Source organism: Entelurus aequoreus, linkage group LG07, assembly GCF_033978785.1.
Source record: "Entelurus aequoreus isolate RoL-2023_Sb linkage group LG07, RoL_Eaeq_v1.1, whole genome shotgun sequence".
In the NCBI taxonomy this organism is placed as follows: domain Eukaryota; kingdom Metazoa; phylum Chordata; class Actinopteri; order Syngnathiformes; family Syngnathidae; genus Entelurus; species Entelurus aequoreus.
The window spans coordinates 25119348-25141832 of NC_084737.1; the positions used below are offsets into that span (position 1 = coordinate 25119348).

Consider the following 22485-nt stretch of genomic DNA (forward strand, 5'->3'; position numbering starts at 1 on the left):
ACCTTGTCAAATGATTAAAAAAAACATGTTTTAATCACAAATATCATTATCAAGTCTAGAGTCAGGTTGTTTAAATATTAACAAAATATACTGCAAAAGAAGGGACTCATAAATTGATGATACATAAATTCTAACTCAATAATAATATATTTTTCTTACATAAACTGTCAATAAAATTAAAGTGAAAATAATATACAGCTTCACCACTTTAAGTAACTTCTCTACGACTTTAGGTCCAGACTTCTTCTGTTTGTTTGACATCGTCATTACTGCCACAAGTGGTGGAAAAGTGGATTACACCTGAGTACCGCTGCCGCCCGAAACACATATCTTTGGGCGACCCTCTTGGGGGCGTTCTCGGCCCAACAATGGGCCCCTAAGATTAAGAAACACTGGTCAAAGACACAGGTGTCAAACTTAAGGCCTGGGGGCCAGATCTGGCCCACCACATCATTTTGTGTGATGGCCTGGAAATATATAATAATAATAAATAAATGATAAAAGTACTTGATCTTTTCTCAATGTATTCCTTTCCATTTTGACAAAAAAAAAGACATCTATTGCATGCAATTGCACATTTTTTAAACTTTATTATTATCTATTAATGCAACAAATTATATGACACCATACATTCTAAAAAGGTTTTAAATAAAATAAATACTTAAACATCTGCTTTACTTGTTATTTCAAAACAAGCTATTTATAAAATTGTACACTGGAAAAATAAAAAATGAAAGTCGCCATGATTTTATTGTAAATATTTACAATAAATGTTTCCATTTACAGTAATACGCTGTAAAAAACATTGTATACTTTGCTGTGAAATTCTAAGCTGCCAGTTTTTTTTTAACCGTAAAATCTACAGGTTTTTTTTATGGTGTATGTGGAAATAATATAAAACAATCAAATGTATACTGCATAGGCAATTTTGTAATAGGGTCATGATCAATCCTTTATAGTCATATACAGTATTATTTGCTATGTTAAAGAGGTTCATTTAGCCTACTAATGTGTATTTATAAATAGTTGATTTATATAGGCTAGTAAGGTAAAGTTTTGTACCTGACAAGTTTCCCCCGACGCACACCAGGGGACACCGCCATCCCACCACCTCAGGTGGGATGGAACAATCCATATAACACGTCACAGATGACGTCACACTAACATCACGTGACACCTCTGAGGAAGGCTGCAGAAGCAAGATAGCCGAAACTTGTCAGGTACAAAACTTTACCTTACTAGCCTATATAAATCAACTATTTATAAAAAGTATTATTTACTGTTCAAGCCGCCCTCTAAAGGGCATCCATTACGGCGATGTGGCCCTCAATGAAAACGAGTTTTACACCCCTGGTCTAAGATTACCAGCTCTTAACTCAAAACACTTGTATCTCAAGTCATAATTGCCCATTACAATTAATTTAAATCCATTTAATTGGTGCCTGTCCCCCCAAAAAATGTTTTAACATGTAACATGCCTTTGAAAAGAAAAACTAACTTGTAAATAATACATATTCTATGAAAAACAACATAATAGAATGTACTACTAACAACTATAGTAGTTTTATGAAGTAATGTAATAATAATTTAAAATAAATACTTTGGAAGGCACACTTCTATGGTATCTCCTTCTAGCTGCTTTTCTGTCAAACACACCATCAGCACTTTCTCCATATTTTCACAGATAAATGTCCGCTATTTAAATATAATTTAACATCTTTGGTTGGCACTAAACTCATTCGTCTTCACTATGGAATATCATCCACCTCTTATTCTTAGCACTCACATTCGTCCTTCCCATGATTGTAAAAACGAAGTTGTGTTCATCTTTAGCAATAGGCTAATGCTAGTGAGTAAGACTCGATGTTTTGGGCATATCTTGTGACATTTGCTATGCCAACTAACGGCGGAGATGATTGTTACTCGAATTTTTGTTTGCGACTTAAAGCATAAAAAAAATAGTCGAGAGACAGCTCTTATCTCAAAACACTCTTAAGTTGGGGCACAATTATATTGAGGTATGACTGTACTATCATTAATAACTGGTGTTAAGTAGTCTTTCTGTTTCCTTCTATTGTGCACGGTGGCACTTACCATGAATACCGAATTATTAATTGTACAAAGTGACTACATTGCAGGTGCATTAGCATTGTGGATTAGTTTGACTTTTCATGTTCATTTACATTACTCAAAAAGTGGAGGTTATTGATAAACTAGCGCTAGCAAGTATCATACAACATGATTGTCTTGCAAGGTGGTGGTTATTATTAACAACCAGTGATTACATTGATTATATGATACATCCAGGGCGTGCTGGTGCATGAACAATTGTGTCGCTACGCAAGGTGGCAATCATTATGAACTGGCATTCGGAACATTATCTTTATCAGTACATGGGTATGTTCGTATGTGCAACTTGACAGTGTAGATGGTACATGCCATTGTGTTTACCTCCGTTATCATAGATGGTGGTTGAAATTGATAACTGGCAGGAGGACCGATCTCATGATACAAAACATCTATAGTAATGTGCTCGTGTGTTAGCAAGAAGGCCTTGACATCGTATATTATTTTAAGTATTTCTGTTAATTTTTGACTTCTCATGTTTATTTACATTACTCAAAGTGGTGATTATCGATAATAACTAGCGCTCGCAATTATCATACATGTTTATTGCAAGGTGGCAATTATTATTAATAACCAGTGATTACATTGATTATACGACACATCCAGTGTTTGCTGGTGCATGAACAATTGTGCCGTTACCTACGCAAGGTGGCAGTTGCCATTAATGACTGGCAGGAGGATGGATGAATATTATACGACACACCCAGCGCGTTGCATATGCTAAACCGCGGTTTTAGCCTCAATCTAAGCATTCAACAACAGCTCCGATAAATATTAATTTTGAGGCTTGGGCATTCTTAATTTCTTTAAAACACATGCCTCTGGAATCGCTAAAATTCTATAAAATCTAATTTAATCCCCGATCGACTATAACAAAAATCAATTACAAATTGTTAATTCATTACAAATATAATCTAATCCCTGATTGATTATAAGGAAAATTCATTTAAAACAGCTAATTAAATTAAATGGAATACATCACATCGTTTAATATTTATATACACCACACACTATGACCAAAATATTAGAAAGAGGTCTCAGTAGGATGCAGTGGCACACGCCTGCCAACAAAAACAAACAATATGTTAGCACTAGAATAAAAATAAATCCAAAAAGCACTTAGGGCTAAGAGCTGCACAAAAGTCGGTAGAACACAAAAATATGCCGATCAATAATTAATAAAGAAAGGGTGTGGTTAAGAGGACTTTAAAGCTGTCCCGGACATTTCCACAGCAAAAGATGTTCGTGCCAACTTTGGAGACTATTTCAGTCACATATATTATATAATACATCCACATGATTTTATGCAAAGTGTTGATAGTCAAGTGTGTTTGCAGGAAAGAACTGCATTGAACTTCAGAAGCACCATTAAAGGTGAGTCTTCTACAGCAGAGTATTTATTAACAAGCGACGTGAGAAACATACAGCGCTGCATCATCACCTCATCTGGACAGAGATAGCAGGTTTCCAAGGCTGTGGAGTTGCCTTGGTAACCCTCAATTGACTCTCCAAAGCAAACAGCACGAAGGTTGAGCAGTGTTATTTCAACTTGGTCCATCTCACACAAATATTAGAACAATGGGAGCCCCGTCATACCATGTTGCCAATGTTGTGTTCATTTGTACAGATACAAGAAAAATGGTTAAAATTTGACCATTTTTCTTGCATTTCTCGGAGGGATGGTGCTTAAAAAACAGGAGCTTATCCTATAAATTGTGCTTTCCATGTAATGAATTTATTCCACAATTTGACACACGGAGCATTCCCACAGTCTTAACTGGTGCTTATAATTAAGATACAAAAAATACTGACTGCATTCGGATAGCTTCAATGCAGTATGCATCACGATGTTGAATTATATTATTATTAATCATATTTGGCCCCATTCTTACAATTGAATGTCACTGCAAAGAGATAAATAAAACAGATTAAAAGTTGCTTTATTGTGTTCATCAACCCTAAATGCTACACACACGTTTATATGTAGTTACTGTACATTATCATTTTTTATTTCACCATCAGTGTGGCACTACCTTCTTTCTGGTGGCATTTTGATTTCATGAATCAGATTTTATAGTTATTGCTTTTTTAAATGTAAAAATAATTTCAATGCTTATTTTTTTTGTAGACATTTTGATTTCAAGTAACAGTTTATTGCACATTTTTATTTATTTCTCTTTTTTTATTAAAAAAATAATTTGAAAACAATACATAAAAATAACCAAAACCAATCAATTTTGATACAAATACGTGCCTATATCTTTTTAAAAAAAAATTGCGTTTCATATTCGTTGCATTAAGTAGTTACTGCAGGTTTTTAATGTTCTTTTTATTTGATTTGTTTTACATCCAAAGACATGCATAGGTTGATTGACAATACTAATGTATATTGATGTGTAAATTTAAATGTGAATGTTGTCTGTCTGTGTTGAGGTGGCGACTTGTCCAGGGTGTACCCTGTTTTCTGCCCGAGTGCAGCTGGAATAGGCTCCAGCCCCCGCACGACCCCAAGAGGGACAAGCGCTAGCAAATGGATGGACCTTTTTTTTTTAAATTGTGTTCTTGTATTACTGCTTTTGTTTTTTATTTTGTTGTCTGTTTTAAGCATCGTATTTTATTACCGTATTTTCCGCACTATAAGGCGCACCTAAAAACCTCCAATTTTGTCAAAAGCTGACAGTGCGCCTTATAATCTGGTGCGCCTTATATATGGACCAAAGATGGCGTCGCGACTAGTCGCAGAGGCTCAACGCTCTCCCGTTCGGTGCTTTTTTATGTTATTTATGTACGTCTTTGTTATTTTACTTTTTACATCCTGTCGGGCAAACAACGTCTACACCAGGCAGGATCTCATAGAAGTCGGATCTCCCGGAGAAAGCGCTGTCACGGCCGAGTTTATCTGTGTAAACAACATCCCGGAAGAAATTGCGAGACAACCCGGATCTCCATGGTACATCATACCCGGAACAAAGCGCCGCAGGCAGCGTAGAGAACGTAAACAGAAACGAGGCTGCAGAGCTGGTCTGCTGGAGAGGCTAAGACAACGACCGAACAGACCACCACTGCCGAGTATATTTCTCACAAATGCAAGATCACTTGCAAACAAGATGGACGAACTGAGGCTACAGGTAGCAACGAACACCACCGTGAGGAATAGCTGCGTGCTAATAGTCACAGAAACCTGGCTCCATTCATCCATCCCGGACCTAGCTATCGAGCTAACAGGCTACACTCTACACCGCCTGGACAGGACAAAAGAGGCTACAGGGAAATCGCGTGGAGGAGGACTATTAATATTCACAAAGGACACATGGGGAACACACACAAGCATTGTGAGTAGCCACTGTTCCCCTAATCTAGAATATCTGACTATTAAATGTCGACCCTTTTACCTGCCGAGGGAATACAATGCTGTGTTGCTAACCGTAGTGTACATAGCGCCAGATGCTAACGCTAGCACGGCGCTAGGTCAGCTGCATGATACAATCAACCAGCAACAAAGCATGTATCCGGAGGCTGCTCATATCATCGCAGGAGACTTTAACCATGCTAATCTGAAGGTAGTGCTCCCCAAACTACACCAGCATGTAAAATGTGCCACAAGAGGCAAAAACACACTGGACAAGGTTTACTCCAATATTAAACTGGGCTACAGAGCTAAACCTTTAGCACACATGGGCCAGTCAGACCACACATCCCTGCTACTCATCCCAGCATACACCCCCACCCGGATAAGTGCTCCCACCACAACAAAGTCCATCAAAACCTGGCCTGAAGGTGCCACTGAAAAGCTGCAAGACTGCTTTGACACCACTGCGTGGGAGGTCTTTGTAGACGAGGACCTGGAGAAATACACATCAGGAGTACTGGGCTACATAAAACACTGCACAAACTCTGTTACTGTGGATAAGCGCGTCCGAGTCTATTCCAACACAAAGCCATGGATGACGAGAGAGGTGCAGAGGCTGCTGAGGGAGAGGGACACCGCGTTCAGATCTGGCGACGGGGAGCTCTACAGCACTGCCAGAGCCAGCCTGAAGCGTGGTATCAGGGAGGCTAAGGAGGACTACAAAACGAAGATTGAGGACTGCTTCCAAAGCAACGACTCCAGGAGGGTATGGCAGGGGGTCCAGCACATGACCAACTACAGGCCCAGCAACCTCCCGGCCGGCAGGGGAGACCCCCGGCTGGCAGAGGAGCTGAACTCCTTCTACGCCCGCTTTGAGGTAACACCATCGGAAGCAGTCACACTTCACTCAGTAGCAACACCTCACCCACCAGCCACACCTCAATCAGCAGTCACACCTCACTCGGCAGACCACAGCAGCCTCACCCTTTCAGTGACGGAGCACGAGGTCAGACGCACACTGAAAGCCGTGAACCCGAGGAAGGCTGCGGGACCGGACGGCGTCTCCGGACGGGTGCTGAGAGACTGCGCTGATCAGCTGGCTGGTGTCCTCACCGACATCTTCAACCGGTCCCTGTCCCAGGCCACCGTCCCATCCTGCCTGAAAACCTCCACCATCATCCCGGTCCCCAAAAAGAAAAACACTGTCAGCTGTCTGAACGACTACCGGCCAGTGGCACTCACTTCCATCACAATGAAGTGTTTCGAGGAACTGGTCCGGACCCACATCCTCTCATCCCTACCGCCCGCATTGGACCCCCATCAGTTTGCCTACCGAGCCAACAGGTCTACGGAGGACGCCATCGCTACGGCTCTCCACTCCGCCATGTCCCACATGGAGGGGGGGGGGGGGGGGGGGGCTATGTACGGCTGCTCTTTGTAGACTTCAGCTCTGCATTTAATACCATTTTACCTGACAGACTGGCGACCAAGCTAGCAGACCTCGGAATATCCAACCCCACCTGTCTCTGGATTAAAGACTTCCTGACTGACCGCCATCAGAGGGTGAGGATGGGTACCCACACCTCCACAGCCCTCAGCCTCAGCACCGGCTCACCTCAGGGCTGCGTGCTGAGCCCCCTGCTCTACTCACTCTACACCCATGACTTCACAGCCACCCACCCCGGCAATCACATCATAAAGTTTGCCGATGGCACAACGGTGGTGGGCTGCATCTCTGGGGTCGACGAGACGGCATACCGGGACGAGGTGGAGCAGCTGGCAGTGTTGAGCAGGGTGAACAACCTGAAGCTGAACCAGCTCAAGACCCAGGAAGTGATCTTGGACAGCAGGAGGAGAAAAACTACCATACAGCCCCTGTACATCGACGGGGGCTGTGTGGAAAGAGTCTCATCCCTACGCTTCCTGGGAGTTCACCTTGATGAGGACCTGTCCTGGAGGACCAACACCACGGCCATCGTCAAGAGGGCACAGCAGAGGCTCTACTTCTTGAGAGTACTCAGGAATCTCCACCTGAGACAGGATCTGCTGTGTCCTTCTACCGCTGTTCTGTGGAGAGCATCCTCACATACTGCATCTGCGTATGGTTCTGCAGCTGCACAGCAGCAGAGAGGAAAGCTCTCCAGAGGGTCGTCAACTCGGCCCAAAAAATCATCGGGTGCCCCCTTCCCTCCCTGGAAGAACTGTATAACTCCCGCTGCCTGAAGAAGGCAGCCAACATACTCAAGGACCCGTCCCACCCCGGCAACAGCCACTTCGATCGGCTGCCTTCCGGCAGAGGTTTCAAAACCATGCGAACCCACACAAATAGACTCAGGAACAGTTTCTACCCCCGGGCCATAACTGCACTAAACGCAGCTAAATTGTAAAAAAAACAAAAAACAAAAACTCCCTCACGTGCAACATGAGGAAGCCACCGGTCAATCACGATCCGGGACTGTGCAATCAGCAATTACATGCCAACTGGACAATATTTATCATATTTATTCACACAATTAATCCACAATAAAAAGCCTGCACAGCATAGGAGGTAGGAAATGCTGACTCCCACCCCCTTAGCACACTGGGAGTCAGCATTACTCCTCTCTAGTCACTTTATACTTTTTACTGTCTCGTTTTCTTTTACATTGCCTCCTAGAGTGGTCTTAGGCCACATTGTATATTGCATATTGTGTATATTGTGTTGTTTTTGTATATTGGGTGGTTTCTTCTTTTAAAAAAAAATGCAAAGCACCTCAGGGAAGCAATCTAAATTTCGTTGGACCTGTACCTGTACATGCACAATGACAATAAAGATAATTCATTCATTCATCATTCATTCATTCATTCATTCATATTGAGCCTCCAACTGGTAAAAGTTTCAATCAATCGCAACTGCGGTAAGCAGCCGCCGACTTCATTTTCCCCCCGTCTTCATTTTTCCCCGTAAGCAGCCGCCCCCGTAGAAGAAGAAGAAGCGCGCGGTGCATGCTGGGATATATGACTGCGCGAGGCGTGCCGTTTCATTTCCATTTGTTTGTTTATGTAAAGACCCCAAAATGGCTCCTATTAAGAGACACGCTTACGACGCAGAGTTTAAACTTAAGACGATCAGTCACGCAGTAAAACACGGGAATAGAGCAGCACTGACTCGATTAATGACGACTTTGACGAGATGGAGCCGGGCATGTTGGATGCCGTATTCGCCCAACTGTTTAATTCGGACACTGAAGAAGAAGAATTCGAGGGATTCGTGGATGAGGAATAACTTCATAAAGTGAGCTTTACATGTTTATTTTGTGTGTGGTGTTGTGTGACATTAACGTCTGAGCAACGTTGAGTTATTGATATATTGTTATTGCTCTGCACTATTTTGAGTGTTACTATATTGTGATAGCACTAACGTTTGATTTACAGTAACAATATCAGACTGTTTTTTTACGTGTTTATTGAATCAGGGAAAAGTTCCCCTCCAATATGTGATATAAATGTTGCACTACATGTTATACCTTGCTGACTTGACCTCTGGGAAAATAAAAAAACAGCTGTTTATTCATTTTGGGAGTGAACAGAGTTGTCAGAACGCTGGTTTGTAATCTATTAATAAAGTTTGACTGACCTATCTGACTGTTTTGTTGACATTCCCTGTAGCGCAGCTCCATCTAATGGATGCATAACGTAACCCCAGCCTCTACTGTAGCGTTTATTCTATGCGCCTTATAATGCGGTTCGCCTTATATATGAACAAAGTTATAAAATATGCCATTCATTGAAGTTGCGCCTTATAATCCGGTGCGCCTTATAGTGCGGAAAATACGGTACATTACATTATTGTTTGTTTACATTTTTGAATACATTTCAAAAAATATATATTTTAAATACAATTTGATAAAACAAATTAATCATCATATTTAATTTTTTGGTTTAGTTTATATTTTTTTAAATTTAATTTTTAAAAAGTATATAAAATAATATGTTTGTTATTATGTGCAGTAGGACCTCAACTTACAAGCTTAATTGTAAAACAGCACCATTTTCAAATGTAATATGCCTTTAAAAAAGAAAAACAAACTTTTATATAGTGAATATTTTATGAAAAGCAACACAATAGACTGTATTACTAACAACTTTCGGAATTTTATGAATTAATGTAAAAAAAAAAGTACATCAGAGTAGACTTCCAAATGCTTCTCAGTCAAACACACCATCAGCAGATTTTCATATTTTCACGATGTTTAGATATTATTTTCACATTCTTGGCTCGCGTTAAACTCATTCTGCTTCAGTAAGGTGATGCAGACTAGCAGTGATATGCTCAAATTGCTTTGCCAGCATGGCGACACGCTCAGTTATGTTTTTAAAGATTTATTGCTTTAAATCAATAAATATCATCCACCTCTTCTTCTTCTTTTTTTACACTCACTTTATTCCTTCCCATGGTTGTAAAAATGTCCATCTCCAGCTATAAGCTAATGCTAGCGAGTAAGACCAGATGTTTTGGTCGGATCTTACAGGGTTCAATTCAGTATGACATTTGTTACGCCAACTAATAGCGGGGATGCTTGTAACTCAAATTTTTGCTTCAATTTAAAGCATAAAGATCATTCGAGAGACAGTCCCTATCTAAAAACACTCTTTAGTTGGGCTACTCTTCAGTTGAGGTGCCACTGTATCACTATTTTCTGAAAATCTTTTTAATGGTATTATGTTTGTATCTTAACACTCAACACTTGCATAGCTAAACACCTCCTGCACACGTCTGAATTAATATTTAGGCAATTTGATGGGTTTTCACATACCCTCATACCCTGTTGATATGGGCTACGAAAAAAAATTCCCCATATAGGGGAACTGCACTTATTTTGAAATGTTGCTTATCGTTCACAATCATTGATTGATTGATTGATTGAGACTTTTATTAGTAGGTTGCACAGTGAAGTACATATTCCGTACAATTGACCACTAAATGGTAACACGCGAATAAGTTTTTCAACTTGTTTAAGTCGGGGTCCACTTAAATTGATTCATGATACAGATATATACTATCATATATACTATCATCATAATACAGTCATCACACAAGATAATCACATTGAATTATTTACATTATTTACAATCAGGGGTGTGGAGGGGCGGGGTGGGGGGTGGGGGGGTATGGACATCAAGTAGTGGACATAGAGAGAGAGAGAGAGAGAGAGAGAGATCAGAAGGCATAAGAATAAGAAAAAGTATCTGCATTTGATTGTTTACATTTGATTATTAGCAATCCGGGGAGGGTGTTAGTTTAGGGTTGTAGCTGCCTGGAGGTGAACTTTTATTGCGGTTTTGAAGGAGGATAGAGATGCCCTTTCTTTTATACCTGTTGGGAGCGCATTCCACATTGATGTGGCATAGAAAGAGAATGAGTTAAGACCTTTGTTAGTTCGGAATCTGGGTTTAACGTGGTTAGTGGAGCACCCCCTGGTGTTGTGGTTATGGCGGTCATTTACATTAAGGAAGTAGTTTGACATGTACTTCGGTATCAGGGAGGTGTAGCGGATTTTATAGACTAGGCTCAGTGCAAGTTGTTTAACGCTGTCCTCCACCTTGAGCCAGCCCACTTTAGAGAAGTGGGTAGGAGTGAGGTGGGATCTGGGGTGGAGGTCTAGAAGTAACCTGACTAGCTTGTTCTGAGATGTTTGGAGTTTAGATTTGAGGGTTTTGGAGGTGCTAGGGTACCAGGAGGTGCATGCATAATCGAAAAAGGGTTGAACGAGAGTTCCCGCCAGAATCCTCAAGGTGCTTTTGTTGACCAGAGAGGAAATTCTGTAGAGAAATCTCGTTCGTTGGTTAACCTTTTTGATGACCTTGGTTGCCATTTTGTCACAGGAAAGGTTAGCCTCTAGAATGGAACCTAGGTAGGTGACCTCATCTTTCCTGGTGATGACACTGTCACCTACTTTTATGTTGAAGTCATTGACTCTCTTAAGTTTGATGTGGGACCCAAACAGGATGGATTCTGTTTTACCCAAGTGGATGGATAGCTTGTTGTCAGCGAGCCAGGTGCAAGTTCTACAGAGCTCAGCACTGAGGATTTTCTCCACCTGTGACTTGTCCTTGTCTGACACCAGCAAGGCAGAGTCATCCGCAAACAAAAACAATTCACAGTCGCATGCCGATGACATGTCGTTTATGTATATTAGGAACAGTAAAGGTCCCAATATACTGCCTTGGGGGACTCCACAGCTCACCGAGAGGGGGGGGGGGGGGACACGGTGCCGTTCACCTCTACCACCTGCTCCCTCCCCTCCAAGTAAGATTGCATCCAGCTCCATGAGTTTTTGTTAAATCCGATTGCTCTGAGCTTATCCAACAGTATAGCGTGGTTAACGGTGTCAAAGGCCTTCTGAAGGTCCAGCATGACCATGCCGCAGTATTTGCCCGCGTCCACCTCATGTTTGATGTGGTCGGTCAGATAGAGAAGGCATGTGTCAGTGGAGTGGTTAGTTCTGAAGCCGGATTGGAATTTGTACATGAGTTTATTAGTGGCAAGGTAACTATCGACCTGTTCATAAACTATTTTCTCCATTACTTTCGAAATGGAGCTGAGAATAGAAACAGGTCGGTAGTTGCCAGGTTCCAATTTGCTTCCTTTTTTAAAGAGGGGAGTTACTCTTGCTATCTTAAAATCTTTTGGTACTTGGCCTTGTGTAATTGATAGGTTTATTATGTGCGTGATGATCGGGGCAATGATGGAGGCAGAGTCCCTGAGGAATCTGGAGGGAATATTATCAAGGCCGGTGGCCTTGTTAGGGTGGAGCGCGCTCAATTTTTTAAACACCTCATCAGCTGTGACCATTTCTAATTTGAAATCATCGTTGGATACTCCTAGCTTTCTGTAGAAGGCTTTAATGTGTTCTACACCAAAGCGACCAGAGTGGTGGGACAGCTTGTTGACAAGAGTTGCGGCTATGCTGGTGAAAAAGATGTTAAGTCTGCTAGCTACCTCCATTTTGTCTGTAATGAGGGAGTCACCCTCCTTGATGCTGATGTTGGTGAGTCTTGTTTTAAGTTTCTGGCTGCAACCAGGAAGCTGGTTGTTGAGAATTTTCCAGAGCTCACGTGGCTTATTCGTGTTTTCCTCTATTTTGTCGTTAATGTAATTTTTTTTTAAGGATTTAGTCAGGTTGGTTGACTTATTTCTTAATTTATTGCATTGCTTTTTGAGAGTTGAAAGGAGTAATTTGAGGTTGATATTATTGGGTTGTTTATCTACTTCTTTTTGGTATTCAGAGTATTTCCTGTCTCTGTCTTTTATGGCAGCTAATAGGTCCGGATTCATCCATGGTTCCGAGCGGGCTTTGATCCTGACTGTTTTCACGGGAGCCATGTCATTTAGTATCTTTAGGAATGCCGTTTTGAAGCGATCCCAAGCGACATCGACCAAGTTGCTCGTGAGCACAGGGGACCAGTCCCACTCATCTAATTTTAAATTGAAATTGTCATTGGAGTATTTTTTGAGGGATCTGGATTGGGCTGTTATGTGGCCATTGGCTTTAGGTTTAGCTATTTTACAGGTGCAGAAGGTTAGATAGTGGTCGCTAAGACCACAGATCATGACCCCACTATTTCTTATTTTAGGCCGATCTGAAGTGAGAATGAGATCTATGGTTGATTGGGTGGAATCACACACCCTTGTGGGTAGCGCTATTAGCTGGGAAAGACCGTGCAGATTACAAAACTTGCTGAAGGATCTGAAGACAGGCGCATCTTTGCGTTGAATATCTATGTTCAGATCCCCAGTTATAATTTTCTCCATGTTGTCTGTCCCCGCCAAGCATTCTTCCAAAGCCCCATAGAAATCACTCTGATTAGGGGGTCTATAAACAGTCCCTATTAGTACCGGCTTAGAGTTTTTAAATTTGATTTCCGCCCACACAGCTTCCAGGTCATTGTGATTAAGATCAGTGCGAGTTATGTATTTAATATCCTGGTGAATATACATACAAACGCCCCCACCGTGTTTATTCCTATCCTTTCTGATAACCGAAAAGTTTTGTATTTCTATCTCTGAGTCAGAAATACTTTGATCAAATTTGGTTTCAGAGAAACACAAGATTTTTACCTTCGTGTTGGGGAACATTTCTCTGATTTGGTCGAGTTTGGCTCCGGAGAGGCTGTTCACATTAAGGTGGATGATGTGTAGTCCACTGGAACCAAAAAGAGCATCAGAGTCCGCTGTGTTGTGGTATTGACCAGAAAAATTGTTGGTTATTATTGCTGTTGCAGTTGAAGAGCAAGGAGAGAGAGGAGAGAGAGAGGGGCATATTGATCGTCCTCCAGGTGAAGGGGGAGGTAGAGAAAGGGGGAGGGGAGGGAGAGGGAGGATGAGGCCAGGTAGGGTTGCTGGGGGATGGGTTTGGTTTCCTTTTGGCGGGCTTTTTTGAAGACAAAGAGAACGAGAATAACGAAAATGTTTGTGTAAAGGCGCCTCTAAATCCTGTGTATGCCGCGTCCTCGACCGTCCGGGACCCGGGAGAGGTCGCGTGGACCCCCGCCATCTCGTGCAGTTCCCCGCAATCACCGATGTCTGGGTCGCCGTCCACCGCAGCCGCCGCGTCGTTCACCGCCGCTGAGTCGCTGCCTTCTCTGATGACCGGGTCGTCCTCCACCGCCGCCGCCGAGCCTCCGACCGTGTCGATGAACGGGGCAAAGTCCTCCGCCGAGCCGCCGACCGCTGGAGCACAGGTGAGCTTGAGCTGAGATGAGCCGGTAGCCGAGTTAGCTTCGATGGCGACGCTAGCAGTAGCATTGCTAGTCTTCGCCAGTCGGGACAACATTAACCGTGTTGCTGCAGGTCCAGGGTTGAGTTCAGTGTCTCCTGATAGTAGAAGTAATAGTAGTATTATTGACTTTCTGTCTATCCTTCCAGTCAGGGGCATGTTTCTTCTGCCTCGATGTGCAGACAAGCACGATGCTAACACGTTAGCTCCAAAGCCAAGGTGCTTCGCCGATGTATTGTCGTGGAGATAAAAGTCACTGTGTATGTCCATTTCGCGTTCTCGACTCTCATTTTCAAGAGGGTAGAGTATCCGAGGAGGTTTAAAATATAAATCCGTGATCCACAGTAGAAAAAGGAGGAAGTGTGGGATAATCCGAGCAGTTGTTTGGATTCCCGATCGGGAGCGAAAGAGGGTGCGACCGCTCATCTCGGCGTCAAGGCACATCAGCTCCATTATGAGAGATAAGAAGACAAAAGTTTTTTTTTGCAGTCTATCATGTAAAAATCGGCTCGTTCTTGGTAGCGAGCAATGCAGCTAATGGGAGCAATCAATTCTACCTCTAAATGACTTTAAACATTTATTCAGAAACAGTCAACAGTACTTCATTTACATTCCGTAACCTGTATAATAACCAAACTGTAGCGACATTGTTATTGTAAGAGCGAACACTGATAAACTATTTTTTCTACTATACGAACACATTGGCCTGCTTCTGTATTAGCCGTAAAGCCAGCTACGGAAAGAAATAAGCTAGTTTCTACGTCAGCACGGAACGTGTTTCAGTTTGTAATGCACAACACAATCCGATAGAACACCAATCAGTACTGACTGAAAAACATTAATAATCATATTACAGTATCTGTAAAGTATTAGCCCATATTTCATGTTTTGTTTGTGCAAAGATAGCCAGACAGCGTGTGCACTGTAGTTTTAACAATGCGCATGTATCATGTACAACATTTAAGTGATGGACAGTTGTCTGTTTGGTCAAGATGGCGGGGGACATATTTTCCGGTTTATTTAGGTAAAAGCACTCCAATTATGCCGAACTAGCATGGGTCAAGTTTCACATTTAGAGCGCCAAAGTTACTTTCCTGTCACTCTCTTGGCTTGCGTTTGCTCCAACGTCTCACTCGTCTTTCGTGCTGGCTTCTATAAGCAGCAGATTATCATCCACACAGTCAGCTTAAAAAAGATAAGGTTGTAAATTCTCATTTGTCCAAAAATAATCGTCTTCGGTGTCTATTTCCAAGTCTGCCATGATTAGAAAACACACTCTTGTTTGTTTCCGGAAATAGGGCACACATTTGTTGCCAGAAGTCAGACGTGCGTTGCTTTGGAAACGGATATAAATTAGTTCCGGCAATGATTAGACTTAGTTCCTCCCGTTCCTATTGGAAGATTGGGCGACAAGTCCCCTCCATTTTCTCCGGTCTCTGGCGGCTCTTCTTGCTCCGAGAGATGACCAACAATCTCCATGAGCACGGAGAACAAGTCGGACTACGGATAAGCCAAGAAAAGACCAAGTCCATGGCCTTTGGACAAATACAACACTTTCCACCACCCACTATAGACGAACATGATAGAGTATGTTGACGACTTCACCTATCTTGGAAGTAACATCTCAAGTACAGGAGTTGTGGAGAAAGACGTCAATCACAGAATTGGCAAAGCTGCAGGAGTGTTCCAACGGCTCCGAAACATCTGGTCGTCCAAAGCCATCACAACAGCCATTAAGCTACGCCTCTACATGTCAGTGGTCATACCAACAGCAACCTACGCCTGTGAGACGTGGATCAAGACAACCAGTATCACTAACAAGCTGGAGGTCTTCCACCGACGATGCCTCAGATCCATCCTGAAGATCTCCTGGAGAGACCACATCTCCAACGAGGAGGTGATGAGAAGGGATGAGAAGGGCAGGTGTAGCAGCACTGTCTGACATTGTCTCCGAAAGGAGAAGGAGAATTATGGGGCACGTACTACGACTGCCAGGAGAAAGACCGGCAAGTGTGGCAATGGACTGGATGCCAGAAGATGGAATAAGGAAGAGAGGGAGGCCGAAGAAGACGTGGAGACAGACAGCCAGGGAAGACCTAAGGGAGATGGGTGTCACCTGGCACGCACCCGGCAATGACTAAAATGACCAAAATATGGTAAATATTGTACATATTACATATTGTTATGAACTTGTCTGTTACTACATTATATATATACTTGCAGTGTATACACAAAACTTTGATGGAGGATTTGAATTTGTTTTAGAGGGCTTTGAAGGCTACGACAGCGAGTCCCATTAGCTGCATATTTCAAGTGTTTTTATCATCATCTTTAAAATCCTAAAAAATAAATGTGTTTTCTTGTCTCTCATGGTTGTGAACGATAGGCAAATTTCCCAAAAAGTGCAGTTCTTCTTTAATGGATGCAATGTACAGTAACCTCCAATTCAGGAGTGTCCAAACATTTTTCACAGAGGGCCACTTCGATACATTTCTACACTAAAGTTTCTAAAACACATTTAATTTACCTTATCCATCCACTTTCTACCCCTTGTCCCTCATTATAATATGCTAAACTATTTGACAAAAAAGATTGTATTTTTAATTAAAAGGTGTCAAAGCAAATAGTTGTTAGTGTTAAATTTAATGTACTGTACATCATTATTGAATTAATTTAAGTTTCATAACATACTCTGAGTTATGTTGTACAATTTGGAATTTGACATATTTAATATGTTTATCATTTGTCAATGTAATTGTTCATGTGTGCTCACGGAGGCGGGCTGTGGAGCAGGTCAAAGTTCAGCGCTGGGATCAAAGGGGCCGACAAGAGGCATCAGGTGGTTGTATTTTGGTGTGATGTTGATCTGCAGGCGTGTACCGTAGGGGTCAGAGATCAGGAAGCGATGCAGAGCTGTCTCTGAACTTTCCTGGTCTAAGCTCGTTTCTACTGTCCTCCCTTCAGAACTGTTTGATGGGTACAATCGGTCTCCTGCAGAGAACAGTAATAAAAAAAATGTTACAAACATTTCCACATTCTGGAATGATAACTGAGCCAACCTGGCAACACTGATAAGTAGCTGTCGTCCTGTTGGAAGACAACTGGCAGCCAGTGCTCACAGCCGTCCGAGGAACGCTGCCGAGCGAAATTCTGAAGGTCGATCAGCGAAGGGAAGCGACACATGCGACTCAGCTCGTAGAACTGAGGGGGGGCGATCCACAGCTCGCGCGCCTGGTAGCTCCGCAGGACATCAGGAGGCGTTGACCACTGGGTATGACAGCGACAGATGGGGTGGTGTGACACTTGGGTTGAGGCCGTGACAGATCAAGAAAGATAAGAGAAAAAGTGATGATTTACATGACTTTAAAAGACATTTGGGGTCACACTATCTATATAAGTTTTTTCCTCCTCATTCCAGGGTCTCGCCTGTAGGCCTGACATCCCTAGCTCATAGGAGTTAAGTACATTGGACACAGAAAGCGATCACATTTATTTGTGATTGTTGTCTACTTCTTTTTGAACATGCTGAATTGTGTAATTGTAAACATCGGCACAACATTGCATGTTCCAAATAAACTCAAACTCAAGATACGCTAGCATATATCTATGCAGTTTGTTTAATGTCATTTAAAACTACTAGTTTTTGATCCAATAAAAGAAAAACATGTTATGAATTATCTCTGTTATTTGAATTCCATGGTCTCTTTAACAAGTATGGGGGGAATAAAAATCAGAAAAAAATCGTAAATTAATTTTTTTTGTGAAAAAATCTGGGATTTTATTTGTAGGCCATATCACCCAGGTTTATGTTAATCGCATCATTAAAAAGCCAAAAACCTAGGAAAAGGGACTATTATTATGCAAAACCAACTTGTCTTACCTATTGTTACCTGCTGTTGTCTATTTGGTATCTGCATAAATTCCCAAAATTTTAAATCAAACCGTGGAGGCATTGGACATGTATTTATATAAAATCCTGCCTTCCTTAATACCGTACTTCCGGGAAACGAGCCGTTTGGAATTTGCACCATCTGTGACGTTTTTTTCCCCGCACCGGGTTATCCATGTATGGTAGAAATGTACCCAAAGGGATTTGACGAGGGTCTGCCATTGTAGTCCAACTCTGTTATCAATAAGCTCCTTCTTTTTCCCTATTCTCTTGTTGTGGGGCCGACTCGCTCATACATGCACATGCATCCTTTGTTGCCATCTCAAAGACACAGTAGCATATAGTTCGAACTGAATCGGTCAGCAGACTCGCTATGGAAGCGCTAAAATCTACAACAGATATGGCGGGGAGAAGACGCAGTCAAAGAGGAGCCACGTGAAACTTAACGTGAACTTAAAGGACTATACGTTGTACCTCACCTCCTGTTATTACTGTACCAAAGCATTATTCAACCCATCCTCCTGTACTGTTCCACATGTTTCTTCACTATGCTTTCTGTAACCAACCGGACCAAACTCACAGGCATTACAAACTCAGCAGCTCAAATCATCGGCCTACCCCACACCCAACATCTCAGATCTAAACCACAGGTCCATCATTCGACTGGCAAACACAATAGTCCAGGATATCACTCACCCACTACACCAATATATCATCCCATTACCATTAGGGTGCAGGTACAGAACCATCAAATTCCGGAGGGCCCGCCTCGGGAAAAGCCTTATTCCTGCAGCTATAGCCGCCCTAAACTGTAGGCCCGGCCGACCTGTCTGACAAGCCTGTAAATGTGTTGGTGTCTTGTCACTGTCATGTATGATCTGTTTTTTATATTTTTGTCCGCAATGTCTAATATTTATTGTTTAAATGTACGGTCAGTGAAAATGAATTTGCCCACGGGGACCAATAAATCTAAATCCAAAAAGACCGACAAAACGGCACAACCTGAGACGACCGTCAGAACGTGGTTTGAAAACAGCCTGTGAAATTTAATCTATGCAAAATTTTCAAGAAAGAACCATCATTACATGTTGTGCAGACCACAAATAAGTGCTTAAAGTGTGGAAAACAATCATAATATGACCCTTTAAGGTTTTATCTGTCTTTTAAAAACTGGTGTCAACCAAATCCATGCAATAATTTGTTTTTTTAGTGCATGATTACCAAATGTGTGCATATAGGCGGTGACGTTTGGGTTTGATAATAATAATTAGGGATGTCCGATAATGGCTTTTTTGCCGATATCCGATATTCCGACATTGTCCAACTCTTAATTACCGATACCGATATATACAGTCATGGAATTAACACATTATTATGGCTAATTTGGACAACCTGGTATGGTGAAGATAAGGTCCTTTAAAAAAAAAAAAAAATAAGATAAATAAATTAAAAACATTTTCTTGAATAAAAAAGAAAGTAAAACAATATAAAAACAGTTACATAGAAACTAGTAACTAATGAAAATTTGTAAAATGAACTGTTAAAGGTTAGTACTATTAGTGGACCAGCAGCACACACAACCATGTGTGCTTACGGACTGTATCCCTTGCAGACTGTATTGATATATATTGATATATATAATGTAGGAACCAGAATATTAATAACAGAAAAAAACAACCATTTTGTGTGAATGAGTGTGAATGAGTGTAAAGGGGGAGGGAGGTTTTTTGGGTTGGTGCACTAATTGTAAGTGTATCTTGTGTTTTTTTTATGTTGATTTAATTTAAAAAAAACCAAAACAAAACACAAAAAAAAACGATACCGATAATAAAAAAAACGATACAGATAATTTCCGATATTACATTTCAAAGCATTTATACATCTATACATCCCTAATAATAATGGATTAGATTTACTTTTCTAGATTACAGAGAAGTGAGAATTTATCATAGAAGTGAATTTTTTGTGAATTATATTTATATAGCGCTTTTCTCTAGTGACTCAAAGCGCTTTACATAGTGAAACCCATTATCTAAGTTACATTTAAACCAGTGTGGGTGGCACTGGGAGCAGGTGGGTGAAGTGTCTTGCCCAAGGACACAACAGCAGTGACTAGGACGGCAGAAGCGGGGATCGAACCCAGAACCCTCAAGTTGCTGGCACGGCCGCTATACCAACCAAGCTATGCCGCCCCATTCATCATTCATTCACACCTGGTGGTAGTAAGCTACTTTCATAGCCACAGCTGCCCTGGGGTAGACTGACGGAAGCGTGGCTGCCAGTTTGCGCCTCAGACCACCACCTATCATTCATCATTTATTCACCAGTGTGAGCGGCACCGGGGGCGAGGGTGAAGTGTCCTGAACAAGGACACAACAGCAGCGATTTGGATGTCAAGAGGCGGGGAGCGAACCTGCAACCCTCAGGTTTCTGGCACGGCCGCCCCTGGTTTAGGGAGGGATGGAGGCCCAGAATCTGGTGTTACGCCCCTTGGCCCAGGCCGAGTAAAGGTTGGTAAACACTGAAGCTGACTTATGTTGCCAGCAGAAGGTGCAATCAATTCGCCTATGAACCACCTTTTACCTGAAAGCGCTCAATTTCCTTATCGTCCTGCAAGGTGTGAGGTGTGTCCTGCAGGCAGCAGATGAAGAAGGCTGTGTCGAACCTCTTCACGCCGTATCGACGTTCTGGGGTCAGCCAGTTGGCCCACTCGTGTAAGGCCCAGATGTTGGGCAGCACCTGCAGCTCCCTGCACATTGTGATGAAGTTAGACGGGTTCTGGTTGACAAGAGTCCTCCACCTGCTCAGCTCACTGCTGCACAGCTCGTTGACTTTATAGTGCTTGACTTCATCTGTGGTGCGTCTGTCCTCAAGGCTCTTTAACAAAGTCATCTCCTCGTCTTTGGACACAAACAACAACACTCCTGACTCCTCGAAGGTCTCCCTTAAGGCGCAGATTCGAAAGGCGACTTCTCCCGGGATAGGAGAGCCCAATTTCAGCCTGTCCGTCGCAAACATTGGAGGTCTGGTGTCATGAGGTTGTTGGACGCTCTTTAAACCGAAATATGGAGAGTTGGTAAAAGCTTTAAAAACGTCCAGCCAGTCGCTGGAGAAGTCGGAAGAGTCCGCCATGCCTCCAGGGAACACATACGCATTAGGCATGAATCCACTTTTGTGGCTTCGTTTAAGTAGTAGAACATTGTAGTCAAAGCGGTGAGGTGGCGATAAACCCTCCGCGCCAAGCTTGTGACCCGCAGCTAAAATAAGAGTGGCCGCCTCCTTCCAGTTCTTCAGCCTGGTGTTCATTTTCAAACATACAACGAGTTATTTTTTCCTGAATTGAACAAGAATCTATTGAAAGTCACCATCAAAGTTGTTTTGGTAGCGGTAACCGGAAATACTTTTCGGTGTATCGAAGCCGCTTCTGCCTCATCGCTAGGCTTGATGATTCAATACTGACACCTACAGGCTGGAAGACGAAACAACAGCCAATTTTAAACATAAAAGAAGAGCCCACAAGTCTCACAGGTCCGTAAGGAACAATCATATTGTAGCGTCCGGAAGAATTCCCCCCATGTCTGACGCTATTTTTTTTAAAACTTTTATTGAGCAACCTATGCTAACAAAGCTCAACTTATCTCGTTCCTTCCACAAGCACGTCTATCCTCATTCCTCATTTCCGCAACAACGAACACTTCCTCCCTCTTCGCCAATCACCTTACAGGCGTGGTACGTTCACGACAATGGGAACTCTGATCATCGCCCACTCAAGAACACACCATCAACCCCAGCAGGTCGTTACACTATTTTATCATTTTGAAAGGTACTGTACATTTTTATAATTGAGATAAATACATAATAATCAATAACTGGTTAATGTCCACATTGTATGTACATTCTATTTACTATTTGAATTACTACAACAATAATTCGATATTGTAAACATATCACATTAAACACAGATAACTTATTGAAGTGAATACGATTAGTACATGTATATATTTGAGATTCTTTTTTTATTTTACTAAACTTTATCACAAAGATCACATTTAAATGAGACAAATCAAAATCATATTAACAATTTAAATTGTACAATTTTTTTTCCCATCCATCCACTTTCTACCGCTTATTCTCTATTTTATTGGTTTTAATTTGCTGCTTTCTGATCTATATATTTTTATACCATGGGTTAATATGTAACACGACAATTTAAATTGTGCGTTAACAATAAAGCTATTAGTAGTATCTTTTTTAGTACTTCACTGTATTATTTTAGGTATTTAGATTGTAATTGCACTCTCATCCAAGAAAAAGATGCAAAACAAATATACAAAGTTGTATATATATATATATATATATAT

General features: G+C 41.9%; 1 protein-coding gene across 1 annotated transcript; it reads right to left on the minus strand.

The window, feature by feature from the left end:
* Positions 1-16573: 16573 nt before the first annotated feature.
* Positions 16574-21807, minus strand: LOC133653579 (acyl-coenzyme A diphosphatase NUDT19-like). The gene is made up of 3 exons (XM_062053005.1): positions 20708-21807; positions 17295-17502; positions 16574-17226 (listed from the first exon to the last, which is right to left on the minus strand). Exons 1-3 carry the CDS (start codon positions 21428-21430, stop codon positions 17030-17032), a joined length of 1128 nt encoding a protein of 375 aa, XP_061908989.1. The 5' UTR covers positions 21431-21807; the 3' UTR covers positions 16574-17029.
* Between the last annotated feature and the right edge of the window lie 678 nt (positions 21808-22485).